The sequence below is a fragment of the Passer montanus genome, unplaced genomic scaffold (assembly GCF_014805655.1).
Source record: "Passer montanus isolate IOZ18808 unplaced genomic scaffold, ASM1480565v1 scaffold54, whole genome shotgun sequence".
Lineage (NCBI taxonomy): Eukaryota > Metazoa > Chordata > Aves > Passeriformes > Passeridae > Passer > Passer montanus.
The window spans coordinates 3,088,839-3,103,072 of NW_024370374.1; the positions used below are offsets into that span (position 1 = coordinate 3,088,839).

The 14,234-nt window shown below is 41.3% G+C and overlaps 1 protein-coding gene across 1 annotated transcript; it reads right to left on the minus strand.

The window, feature by feature from the left end:
- Positions 1 to 2,471: 2,471 nt before the first annotated feature.
- On the minus strand, positions 2,472 to 9,435 carry OLFML1 (olfactomedin like 1). Its single transcript, XM_039725042.1, has 3 exons — positions 9,310 to 9,435; positions 6,566 to 6,854; positions 2,472 to 3,502 (listed from the first exon to the last, which is right to left on the minus strand). Exons 1-3 carry the CDS (start codon positions 9,433 to 9,435, stop codon positions 2,724 to 2,726), a joined length of 1,194 nt encoding a protein of 397 aa, XP_039580976.1. The 3' UTR covers positions 2,472 to 2,723.
- Positions 9,436 to 14,234: the final 4,799 nt, after the last annotated feature.

Consider the following 14,234-nt stretch of genomic DNA (forward strand, 5'->3'; position numbering starts at 1 on the left):
TAGAGATATTTGTCATTCTTTCCTTTCTCTTTCTGAACAGACAGTCTTTGGTGTTTTTTTGCCCTTTGTCATGCGGGAGTTAACCAAATGTCTCTTCTGACTTTCTGAAAAATACCTGCTTGTGTGCTATCAGTTATGAAAATTAATGAAATCATATATATTTCAGAGATTACTAGGAAGTTGGAGGAGAATGCCTGCCACCTTTTTCTTACAAGAATGTTCACTGATCAGCAGAGCAGACGTGACTCCCTCACCTGTCACTGGTGCTGTAAGCCCAGAGATGCTGCTGCCACTGCAGCCCACAAAATTCCTGTGCTACCCCAACCCACAGCTTGTTTCCTAGAGCAGACGTGACTCCCTCACCTGTCACTGGTGCTGTAAGCCCAGAGATGCTGCTGCCACTGCTACCCCAACCCACAGCCTGTTTCCCAGCTTATTCCCTGCTGCAGGACCAGTGGCCTGGTCTGTGTTGTGCTCCAGGAAGAGTGTGAGCAATGCTGCAGTGATATAAGTTCATTTTTGTCTTTGTCACAGCCAAGGTGAAATGTAGGCAGTGAAACTCCTGGATGAGCACAGGAATGGGACACCAAAATATCCATGGGGAGTGAGAAAAACAAAAGCAGCTCCAGAGTTAATCTTAAAACTATAAAACAGAGCAAGAGTGAACCTCAGACTGAAAAGTGCTCCCCCTTCTCCACCTCCAGGGACTTTCCTCAGTGCCTCCCACAGACTCCTCCTGTGGTGCTGGCACAGTGGCCCCAAGGATGCCAGCTCCTGTCCTGCCCTGTCCTTGGGGCTCCATGCAGGGGACATGGGGTGTCCTCATGCTCCTGGCACAGAGCCATGGGGAAGCAGGGCCCAGGCAGGGTTTGACAATGAGCAGTTCTTTTACAGAGTGCTGGGAGCTCTTGTGCAGGCTGGCTCTGCCTCACTTTGTTGCTGATGGGATGTCTGGGTGCTCCACCCCCTCTTGGGCTTTAATTCATCATGAAATTTGGATTTCCAGGGCAGCAAGGCTCAAAGAAAACCCTGCCTGAACTTTTGAGGATTGCACATTGAAATCTTTCTATAGAATAATGACATGGGCTTCCTCTGCTGAGTAACAGTGTGGCCCAACGCACATCCAAAGAAACCCATTTCTAAAAAGCAGATTCAATCTCTATTTACACTCAAAGACTTTATTTCTTAAATAAAGAAAGTTAAACATCCTTTCCAGTAAAAGTTCTCACAGAGGTGGCTGATACCACTTTGCATTTCCATGTTTGTGATTTTACAGAGGAGGGATAAAAGGCCAAATATTGCCTTTAAGCCAGGAAAGCAGTGCCAGCCCACCTCCCTTGCAGCCTGAGGGTGTCTGTGGCTGTGCTGTGACACAGGAGCAGTGCTCCAGTCACCAGCCCTGCTCAGAATGACAAAGCTCCTTCTGCTGAAGGCAGTGTCACTGGTGCAGCCCAGCAGTCTATATACTCCTAATTGTACTCTGGAACCCCTTTTCAAATCATTCCCTGATGTCTGGCTGTTCTCTGGAAGCTATTTTTAAACAGAACAACAGCTCTCTCAGAGTAATGAACAAAATGGGTTTTCTGTTGCAACAGCTGTGGATTGCTTTTCAAGTACCATTATTTGTGGTTTTTCAGAGGGGATTTTTTTAGGTGTGTTTGTTTGTTTGTTTGTTTGCTATTAGACATGCAGCTGTCATTAAAATGAATTAAAAAATACAGTCTATACCTGTATTTCACATTAAAAGCCTTTCTTTTTAAAACATTATTTAACATTTTTAACATTATTTTTGAAACAAAAATACCTGGACAAACCCCAGACTGAGCAGTGCCATGCCCTCACCTGCACTGTGGTGCTCATCTGAGCCACCTTTTCCTGGATGTGGAGGATAGGATGAGAAAGGTTCTGCTATAGTCAATGGAAGTGACTTGAAACATTGGGGAAAATGCCTCACAAGTGCATGCTGAAAGACACCTAATGAGAAAAACACCAGAGTGACATGTAAAACCTTTAAAAGTAGTGTGTGATACAGAAGAGTTCACCTAGGAACATTCCTTCTGACACACAAACAGTGATCTGCTCTAAAAGTAGTGAGAAGTGGTGACTTGAAGCTGAAAAAAAGTGAATATTTGGCTGCAGCTAATGTACTAGCAGGATCCACAGTGGTCTGTACAGCTGTATGGATAAGAAGTGTGGAATTTTCATGGCATACTCTAGAAGTTCAATGAATAGGAGTGGTAAAATAAACCTCTCCTGTAAAAACTGATATCTAATTTCTCTGGAAGCATGTGATTTTATATAGCTTACTAGAAGGCTTTCTATAGTGATCTTCAGAGTAGTAAAGGTTGTCAAACTGTGTTTTGGACAGGAAGGATTTCTGATTTGATTTCCATGGCATTGAAACAGAAAACATAGTTTCAATAGAAAGAGAATGTGTCAGAAATGGGCTATTTTTTTTTTTAAATTAACCTTAGACTTTAATTTGGAGGCAGGGGGAGATGGGTTGTGCATGTGTGGTGTTTAGTCATTGTGTAATTTATATTAATTCAGTCTTCACCTCTTCTTTATTGGGCATTAAGGTTACTGGGTGCATAAGTCTTAAGTTATGTAAAATGTATGAATGTTGTAACAGCTGGGAATAATGTAATTGTAATACACATTAAAAGGCTGTGTTGGCCTGGGACTGGTGGCTTTTAGGTCTGCTTGAAAAGCTGCTAAAGGTTTTAAACTTTCTGCTCTGTGTGAAGTTTGTAAATGATCTGGGATCCATCACCCCAAGCGAAGAGCTGCTTTTCTTTAGGATTGTAGTGTATGGTGGAGTGGCCACCCTGGCGTTTTGGGAAGTGCAGCCCTGGGTTTGTGTGAGCATTCAGAGCACCCAAAACATCATAGACACACTGGATGCGGGAGGAGCCCCCAGAAGGAGAGTTGTAGACCACGTGGAGGGTGTTGCAGGCCATGAAAGCTGCCTCAGCATCCCGGCTGCTGCAGGGCGTGTCCCAGCTGTGCTCCACGGCCATGGCTGCGGGGTTGATTTTGGTGAGGACGATGTTCCCCCCGGTCTCTGGTTCTGCGTGGAGGGCCCACAGCCCCTGCTCGTCGAGAGCCAGGTCTATTTTTGTCTGTGGAGAGAGCTGGTAGGCAGGAATCCTCCCAGCCCCTGGCAGCAGCATCTGGTCAGCCACCTTTCTTCTCTGGATGTTGAGTTTCACTATCTCGTTCAAGGAGCCGTGTCTGTGGTAGAAGAGGAAGCCCTGATAGATGACGTGGCCAGTTCCTTCCCAGGGCAGTGGCAAGGGGACTCTGCGAGCCTTCAGAGTCTGGTTATTTTCCATGAAAGACATGATATTGGCAAATTCCAAAATCACATTATTTACAGAGCCACTTAGCAAATAAATCTTCCCGTGCTTTTTGCCAGGATCTTTCATCCAAGAGCCATGCTTCCCTCCAGTCTTCTTAACTACCTTCAGGGACCTAATACCTGCAAGCATGTGGTCACAACCTGCAAGGAAATAACCAAAGACAAAGAAAATTAGAATATCTCTAAGTTTTCTAGTTTCCTTTCTTTGAATTACTTAGTTTCCTTTTAATTCATCTCTGAGGCCTGAGTGAATATGTCAGTAAAGGTGTCAGCAGTGTGGCTATGGTAAGTAGTGCTGAAAATAGTTTTGTGTGATATTATATTTTAATAATACTATAATGTATTTGAATATAAAATACCAATATAATAATATATAATGTATCATAAACAACATATTAAAATATATAATGTATCATGTATAATAATATATTCTATAATGATTATACACTAATATATAATATGTAGTAATATATAATACATTTGAATAATATAATTATATTATTATATTATTATTATATATTCCTGCTAAGAAAATTGTAGTATCTTCATCTACCTGTAGAGTGTTGGGTTTTGTTCTATTACACCAGTGTTATCCAAAACATTTGGGTATTTGTGTGTCTGAGAGGAGACCAATGCACCATTAGTCACTTTGTGATTATTCTTGTCTGTCCTTTTGCAGGGCTGTAATTCTTACTTCAGAGAACTGACTTCTGGTTTAGATCAACACAGTAATCAGATTTATTTCTTGCTGGAGGCATACAAATGAAAATCCATTATCCACATGTATGTTATTTTTGTTTCAGGACTGGTCTTATTCTCACATAGCCTTTTTTAAAATGCATTCATAGTATAAATAGAAACAAAAAGACATCAGCATAACTGAAAGCCAAAAAACTGGGCTATCTTCCCATTCACCTTCCCAACACCTGCACACAAAGGAACAAGAACAGAAAACAGATCACACAGCCAGGTGGGTGCATGCACTGAGGTGGCCTTGGAAGGAGCTGGTGTGATGTCTGTGCTGCCAGTTCCTGTGCCAGGAGCGTGGCTGGTGGAACCACCCAGCTCTTCACCTCACTCTAGGGTTAAAACTGGCCTCGAGTCACAGCTCTGGCTTCTTCACATTTTGTGCACACTCTGCAGGGATGTTTCAGACCAGAAAGCACCAAGTCTGGGAGGACACAGGCATTCAGACTCTGAGATCTTTATCAGCATCCTTTCCAGGAAAAAAACGATTGCAAAGCGTATTAACAAGCTTGTTTACCAAAGGCGCTCATAAATTACAGGGTGCAGCATTTGAAGTTGAAAGAATTGCTTTCAGAGGAGCGCAGCCATTTCAGTAAACAGGACAAACAAAGCTCTAAGGCAGGAAGTCCTGGCAGCAGATGAAATGGAGAAAGCAAAACCAGCCCCCCTGTTTGGCCTGATACAAACCTATTGAAGTCAGTGGCAAGACTCCAGTTGCATGTAGAAAGCAATCTTTATGTAATTTGTGTGCACTGATACCCTCTAATCAGAGCTTTTGGATATTGCTGCTACAGAGTGGATTTTTTTTTCCTGGGAGTCCTCACTCTGGAAGTGCCTTCCCTGAGCAAGCCACAACAGCTCTCTCAAATCTAACATTTATTGATTAGATAGATTAAAAAATAAATTAAAGCTGCTGAATCAAAAACTCTAGGCAGCCATAGCAGCATCTTCCTCTGCAGGGGAAATTACCAGATTTTTGTTTGATTGTCATTTTCTGTGCGAATTTGACCCAAACCCAGTAACAAAGCTGGACTTAAAAACCCTCTCTTCTAGGGTTTTTGAGGTGACTCAGCAAAAATAGATTTTTGAAGAGACTCAGCAAAAATAATTAGAGTCTGGTTAAGACATGACAGCATAGAAGCAGAACTGCTATTTTCTAGAGCTGAGGATCTTCCTACTTTTTCTAAGTGCTGTAAATTCTGCACAGGGAATACTTTTGACATCAAATTCAATGGGAAAATCATCTGACTAGTACTGACAGTAGGGAACAAATTGAAAATAAAGTTACCATGAGCTGCTACAATAAAGTTAAAAGTAATAATTTTCACCAAAGGAAAATGGAAAGTAATTTTTTCCCCTCTGAAACTTTCAGAAAGATACAATTTTCAAAGTGCCTTAACCACAGTCAATTTAAAAATCCTTGATTTTTTTTTTCTCTCTGAAAAAAATGCCCAATGTTCAAAAGTTCTCTAAATGGAAAACAGAACTATTGATATTCAGAGCACTGAATTGTGGAATATGAGGAGAGCTCAGAAGCAGAATAGGTGATTGCTTCTGTAAGCATCTGCCTTAATACTGATTTGCTTGAAAAGTCTAAGGAAGAAATTGTAAATTTATGTGTAAAATTAAATCAGCATAATTCTGCTGAAGTCAGTGGAATTGTATATGCTAAGATCCATTCACTCACTTTAAAAAAATTTCAGTTTGCATTTATTATTTACTCTTAATTTCTTACTACTCTGAAAGAAAACAGACTTTAAATATGTCTATAATACATAGTTTACATCCACACCACAACTTTTTAAGGTAAAGATAATTAAAAAATGTCATTTGTTTAAAAAAAATCATAGATTGTGCATATATTCTTCATACTGGGTACCATAACACCTAATTTTTAAATCAGAACTAAGCTTTGCTGACAGCCAAGCCAGTGTGCACTCTTACTAAAGGAGGGGACAAGGAGAGGAAGGATGACAAAGCAGGACAGTAAAGCAGGTAAAAACTGTAGAAGTAAATGAAGTAGTTTATTAACTCATGAATTTACTTTTGAGTTGAGGTTTTGACCCTGCCTAGTCAAAAAAGCAAAGACCACCATTAATTCGTTAGTACAGCTGCAGTACTCAGAGTGTGTTCTGAAATGTGTTCTTCTGGGATTTTGCAAGAACACACCTTCAGAGGATTTTACCTTATTTTATAATAAAAAGTAACTTCCAAAGAATTAATTTGATATGCAGTAGAATTTCTGCAAAGTAAATGTTTGAACTGTATTTTCCTCCCTCCCTCTCCCATACCCTTTTTGCATATACATGGGTTTTATAAGTCTGGTATTTACACAGCCCAAGCCCCTTTGCAATAATCTGTGGTATTCACACAGCTAGTGAAAATCTGTTATCCCTGTATCAGCATGCACACGTGGGACTGTCCGCACAGAAGTTCTGAAAAATAAACTGTTCTTACTTGCATTAAACATGAGTTTAAGTCTCTTTTTTTCTTCTGCCTCTTCCAGCAGCTGCTGTTTCAGCAGGTCCTCGTGCACTTCCACGCAGGCATTGGAGTCCATGACAGATCCAAAATAGTCGATGTCCCTCTGGGCGTGCTCGACCCTCGTTAGCAAATTCTCCACTTCCCCCTTAAGCTCAGCTTTGTCGGAGCTCAGCCCTGCTAGGCGGGACAGCACCGCCTTGGAGAACTCCCGGAACTCATCCACGTATTCCAGCACGTCTTGGCTGCACTTCTCCAGCCTCTTCTTGAGTCAGAACACGGGAAGAGAACACATGGACAGACGTGGATATTCTGTGTACATCATGACCTCACTCATGATTACTTTCAGAGGCCTGCTGTTCCCTCCTTCCCAGTGCCCTGCTCCCACCTATTCCAGCCCAGGGGGCTCTTGCTGGGTGTCTGCGTCAGGAGAACATCTCAGACTGGCACAGTCTTCAAAAGTCTGGACAAAAATCCACATTTTTTTGATTTGACATGTATAGTTTCAGGACGACCCCAACACAGTGAATAAAGTGCTCTGACTCCATGATTCAGAAGACTGAACAATTTCTTTATTAAGCTATACTATATTACACTAATACTATGCTAAAGAGATACTATACTAAAGAATACTACACTATACTAAAGAAAACCCTGTGACTGTCTGCAGAGACAGCCAGGGCTTTGGCCCAATTGGCCAAGGAATCCAAACAGCCATCACCAGTGTCCAATTAACAAATCAATTTGGGTAAACAATCTCCATAAGACATTCCACATGTGCCAAACAACAGGAACAGTGGATAGAGATGAGAATTGTTTTCTCTTCTTCTCTCTGAGCTTCTCACTGCCTTCTTCAGGAAAAGTCCTTGGAGAGGCTGTGCCTGCTGCTCTCTGTGAAGAGAGCTGTGGCCACAGACGTGGTTACTGACAGCCAGATACTTTGTTTTGCTGCCTAAAGAAAGAAAAGTTCTCCGATGGAAGCAGCCAGAGATAACAAAGGGCTCATGATCTCTTGCTTTCCCTAAACTTTCTGGAACTCCTCCTGTACGACCGCTGGTGAAGCAATCTCAAAGAGTTTTCTGCAGGAAATCTATAGCTATGAACATTTCACACGGATACACCTCTTCTGACCAAGCCAAAATCTAGTGTGGCTACTTTTCACCCATTTATAGGTGAAAATAAAAAATAGTGAAAAGCTACAGTTGAGGAAAATCTCAAAGAGTTTTCTGCAGGAAATCTATAGCTATGAACATTTCACATGGATACACCTCTTCTGACCAAGCCAAAATCTAGTGTGGCTACTTTTCACCCATTTAAAGGTGAAAATAAAAATACTAAAATGCTACAGTTGAAGAAGTTTGGTGTTGTTTCTTTTTTTTTTTTGGTCTTTTTTTCTTCAAATTATCGGGTGTATTAAAAAAAACAAACAAACAAAAACAACCTAACACAACAACAAAAAACCAAAAAAACACAACCCAAACATAGAAAGCAAAAAAACCTATTTCTTTACAACTAAATTCAAATTATCAGTGTTTTCCAAGGTAAGTAATAAGTTTCTGTTGCAATGCAGCTGCTTCAAAGGTGTCCTGAAAATAGCAGCCCAGCTGCCACTTTGGGAAGATGAGGAATTTGAGCAGATCTTTGGTTGGTTTGCTTTGTGAGCTATGCTTTCTGTGCTACCTCCTCTCTCTCCCATTTATACAAGACCATAAATCCCCAGGAAGTTAGTTAATTGCTTTCTACAAAACCTGTATTTTAAATGCTTTCAAGTGCTGTCATCAGTATCTGCCTCACTCTCGGTCCTGTTCCTTTTGTGCCCCTTGCACCAAATGCCACAGGTTATCTCATTTTTAATGGGTGCCAAAGGAACAGAAATTGCCAGGGGAAGTTACTCCTAGAGTGGCAAAGAAAATGTAAATCTCCATCTACACAGTGGGAAGAGAATATCAGGTTAATCCTTCTGTGTTGAGAAGATAAGACTAATGAGGGCTCTGTACAAAAAGGGACTTCAAATCAAGCAAGTTAGAGCTTCTCTGTAAGTCTGAAAATGCAAGCCAGGAGCCAGGGACATGTCAATAACTAAAAATAAACAATATATCACCATAACACACCAATACTGAAGAGACATTTTGCAGTACTGGTAACTTTTTACTGTAGGAAAACAAAACAAGAACTGGTGCATTTATATAAGTGATTGAAATGAATTCAAGGAATTGAAAGGACTGCACTTGAGTCTCTCAGATATTAAGGGTCTATTTAAAGTGCAGGTACACTGCTGGTTTGCATGAATGTGTCTTAAACTACCCTTCCAGGTAGGGATATCTGCACACAGGAAAAACACCTGATAATTTTCTATCTCCTTGCTATTAAATACTTGACAGCACTTCTGCTGGTGGCAATATGTTCCTACAGCTCCTTAGGATGGTCTGTGACAGTTCTATATAAACATTTGCATTTTTAGCTAAATTCACGGATGTCATAAAAAAAATACAGATTATAACAGAATAAAAACATAACATTATGAAATTTTATCCTGCAACAAATTATGCGGTAAATTGGGATCATTACAGTTAAAGTTTTAGCAACGATTCTACTCATTCATTGGAAAAAGCTGGAAATTTACCCTCCTGATGTGATATATCATACAGACTGTCCTGGCCTCAGAGCATCCACACATTTTCAAACCTCTTTTGCTGCAGAAGGATTCATCAGGCACATACCTCCAGAGACAGAAAACGCTGGTCAATGTAGCTCAGCAGGGCTGCATCCTGCATCATGTACTGTGCTGCTCCCATGATGCTCATGAGGGATGGAATCAGCAAGAAATGCACTTGTAAGGCTACCATTGCACCAGAAAAATTTGGAGGAATGAAGTGAATCAGTTCTGTGGGCAATCCCAAATGCTGCCAGTCCAAGGTCAAATGCAATTTTCCATCATCTGAAGTGAAAAAATAATACCAAAAATTACTAAAAACACTGTGACTGAAAAGATTAAAAGGACTTAAAATGGCTGTTGCATTCTATCATTAAGGAAGCAACATTGGGGCAGAGGGACTGAACGTGTTTATTTCTAGGAGCCAGATGACTACTTCTCGGTTTGTGATCCTATGATCAATCCCAGATGTTCAGCACTGAGTCACATCGAGCCTGCAGGCCAAATTTTATTAAATACAAATAAAAGTAATTTATTTTACCCTCCTTTCTCCTCCCATCTGCTTTCCTGTGTGACCAATCCTACAGTGTATTCTCGGTGCAGGTCAGAGTAGATTCACAGTGGGTGGGACACAGGGAGGTCTGGTGCTTGATGTCTGTGCCTGTAAAACCATCTAAAACAACTCATTTCACTTCCACTATTCAGCCCATTTACAGTGGGACTGGAAACCAGACATAAAACTGTTTTTAAAAGACGTTTCTCCTCTTTTTTTTCTTGAAACTACTTTTTCCAGCTGAAAACAACACCCTTAACACAGCTGTGTCCATTTAGTAGAGTCTATGACAGACATCTTCTTTTGGAGTAATAATTCTACTTAGTCTGACTTAAAAATTAATTATAATTAACTTACATAAGCCTACTGCATTTGAGGCAATTTGTATTTATTTGATTTCATAATTTGCCTGACTGCATGCCTTGTTTGGAAAAACTCATGGCCATGCTCACACTATTTGCTAGAAAACCACATGTTAGGAGCTTAAAAAGCTCCCTTTGTATCTGAAGCCAAGCTGGACGCCTCTGTTTCTCAGAATTCTCCACCTCTTCACTTTTCCCCCCTCCCATTTTTCTTTTTCTACATTTTTTTTTTATTTTTCATCACATTTACCAAGCTTTCTTTTTCTTTTTAACTGCCTCATGTGTAAGCATGTGATGACTGCAGAATTCAAGAGTGAGCGTGTCACTGTGTCACAGCAGGCAGATTCTTTCCTCTGTATGTTTGATTTTTGCACGGTGGTTATGTGTGCTTTGCAGGCAAATTTTACCCAAGTGCACAGAGCAGTATTCTGTATTTTAGTACTGCTTTACCCCTAAGAGGGGCACACAATTTGCCAGCTCCTATTTGCAGGCACAGCCAGTGATGCACAGAGAGTTTAATATTTGATTTTTCAGTCCAGTGACATTTCACTTTACTTCAGAGCTCCTGCTTGAGGGGACAGAGAGCTTGCCCTGAGACACCTTGGGAAGTCTGAATTTCCTTGATTCTGTCCTATGACACCACATGCTGTTTTCTTTTCCACAAAATAATCAGCTGCAACACCAGGGAAGAACAACATAGAAAAAAAAATAATTCCTTTTCTAACCTCTGAGGTGAACCTGGAACCCTTCAGAGTTGATCTCTGAGTCTCATGTCTGTCCCAGGTAATGATTGGGAGATGAAAATTGTGGAATTCAAAATTACGAACTTCCTTTCATGAATGCATATTTCGAAGTCAAGATACAGATATATAATTTATTTCCTCTATCTTAAGACAGGGAAAATAATCTAAAAGGTAAAATATCTTGAACTGCTGTACACCCTTGATAAGCTTAAACATTCTGCAGATGGAGCTAGATTCTGTGAAGTTGCTCAATAATTTCTTAGAATCACCCACAGCTGAAAGACCAGAAGGATTCCTACAAATCCTAGAAATCCTTCCAAGGATTTCCACAAATGAGGCATTCCCATGTTTGTTAAACCAACAAATGGTAAATGGCAATGATGGTCCATGTCCAATGCACAATTCTAGGAAGGCATGCCACAGCACCTGGTTAAATCCTGAGCTTTGTTGGGTTTTTGCATTTATTTTGTTTTGGTTGTTGTATGTTTTCCACTTCTGTTCAGCCTAGATATACACAGAAATTTTTTTTCCAGCTATATATAATCTGTATAATAAACAAATATATCTGTCTATATCGAATCTGTATCTAGAACTAATCTATATTTATATGTATGTCTGATGGTGATTTAAAGCAGGATTGTTTGGCATGCCTGGGAAAACATTGGTCTCAGTGCACAGGACATTACACACTAACAGAGCAAGAAGTTTGCTTTTAACTCAAGGAACTCTTTTTCTCATGACCATTAATCATTTGATTTGACAGACCTCTCAAACCTTTAAAAAGAAACAAGTGTATAAATGTAGGTGAATATGCCTTTTCACTGTTCTTGTCTTCTCCCTGGCTGAGATGTTTTCCTTTTCTTGTCAATGCTGCTTCCTTGCTGCATTTATTCCACCTTTTTACCATTTGGTGTCTGTTTTAACAGCTGTTAGATATTTTCAAAGGAAAAATAGGCATTTTCAGCTCCATCTGTGTTTGTGGTTTTGATTTCAGATGCTGGATGGAGCTTTATGTGTTTTAAAAGCAGTGTTGAAATCAGTTCAGAGTCTGTACTTGATTTGGGGGAAGAATGACATTTCCTTAAGATATTGTTTCACTCATATGATTGCATTCTATGTGTTGCTGTTTTGGTTTTTTTATAAGTCAGTTTCTTTCTGTCATTTCAGGTGGGAGAACTAGAGAAGTGCCACAATAAATCAGGTTATTTTTCCTCCAGTGCCACTCTGGTTTCTCAGCTCCTCACAAGAATCACAAGACATTTTTAATTTTGAGCTTGGGGAACAACCCTGACTCCCAGGGCTCCCTCACCCTTTTTCCTTGGATTTTCTTTGGCTTTTTCCTTGGCTTTTCCTGAGACGTGGATGCTGTCCTAATGCCCTGCCCTGTGTTATTTCAGCCCCGAAAACAAGTGGGAAGTCCCCACTCCTGTCACTTAGTGCACAAATATTCTACTCCCAAACTACACACAGTCTTAAAACAAAGTTAATTATGTTTTTCATCTTTAATTAACCTCAGCATGCAAAGCAATAACAGATGAAAAGGAAAAATCAGAGTCTGATTCAGAGCTTTCTACTGATTTTATACACACCTGCATCAGAATAATTGCTGCTCACCCTGATGCATCAGTGATATCCCAGTGCTTGTGTGCTCATGTGGGATCTTGTTTGTTACTGCAACTTTGTTTAGTTTACAGCTGCCCATTTTGATAGATTTTGATACTGGTGAATCAGACTGATGTTTTATACTAGTAATATAGGGAGTGTCATGGTCTACTCCTGTATTTTCTAATTTTGTTGGGACTTGGGTCTGCAGAACCAAGTTCTTTGCTACTACTGGCCACTACTGAGATCTGGGAGGTTAGAAAATATCTTTGTCACAGTGGGAAATCAACCCTTCATTCCAGTTCTGCCACTGCATTTTGTTTTTCTATTTTTTCCCCTTCAGTTTTATACTTTAGAAAGTGACTCTTATTTCTGTAGAAAAGACCAACACACAAAGTCCAAGTGAAGTCCTTCTGTGGTGCTTGGCTGTAAAAGAAGTTCTGGGAGTGAGATCAGCCAGGAATGCAGCAATAAGGAGGAGGACTGGCAGGATTTTGGGACTCATAGAGGACTCCACTAGGCGGCTCCCAAGCCCTGGGAATTGCAAGGCAGACTCGGCTGGAACACACAATTCCAAAGGCTCTGAGGGAGATAGAACATGCCGAGGGAAGTGTGGTTTGGAGGTGTAGAACCCGGGAGGGAAAGTTCTTCCAGGCTTTAGGTCTGTGCCACCCCAAACAGGGAATGCCAGAGCTCCCTGGCACCAGCAGGAGCCCAGGATGCTCAGCACTTGCAGGAAAAATGAGTTGTCACATCAGGACTGTCTCTACAAATGAAATCATAAAAGGGAAATAAAGCTGTACTCTATTCATGTAGATTTATTGTTGCAGTTACTGTCCTGGTTTGAAAAGCCAGGTGTCTGCCAAGGAAGGCAGGAACCTCCCTTGAAATGGAAAATGCAAATCCCCTCCCTCCGAATTATTATAATTCTGAAATTAAGGGGCTCTCAGGAAAAGGTATGGGAATAGGAATAACAGTTTTTACTAGGAAAACTAAAAAGAAATACAAATGCAGTAGTACAAAAAGAAGAAAACCACTGCCAGAGTCAGAGCAGTCCCTGTCCCCTGTGTGTCAGGGTGGTGGCACAGTCCCATCCCATGGGGGCTCAGCCCTCCTGCAGTGCCAGCTGTGCTTCTGCTGGAGCAGGGATCCTGCACAAGGCTGCAGTTTTCCTCTGCAGCTCCAGGGCTGCTGGAGATGGGCCTGCTCTTCCTCTGGGAATGCAGGGCAGGAGAAAGCTGCTCCTCTGGGAATGCAGGGGGCAAAGGCTGCTGTGCTGTTCCAGGCTCAGATTGTATCCAGGTAGGAATGCTTGGCTCCTGCCCTGGGCGCAGCATCTCCCCATGGGATGCTGGAATTTGATCAGCCCTGCAGGGACACTCCCTGGCCATGGAGAGTAGAGATCTGCTGGAGGGAGGATTGGCTGTGGGAGAGATAAAGAGAAAACTGCCCCATGGACAGAGAGAACTGCCCAGCTCTGACAAAGGGGGACAGAACACACACCCCCAGACACATCCTGCATTTCTAACCCAAGACAGTTAATTAAATGGTAGAATAATGGAATATTTTGTGTTGGAAAGGACCTTTAAAGTTCACCTAGTGAACGCCCCTGTAATGAGCAGGGCCATCCTCAGGCAGAACAGGTTGCTCAGAGCCCTTTCTCAGCTGGCCTTGAGTGTTTCCAGGGATGGGGCCTCCCCCACTTCCCTGGGTAACCTGTGCCAGTGTTTCA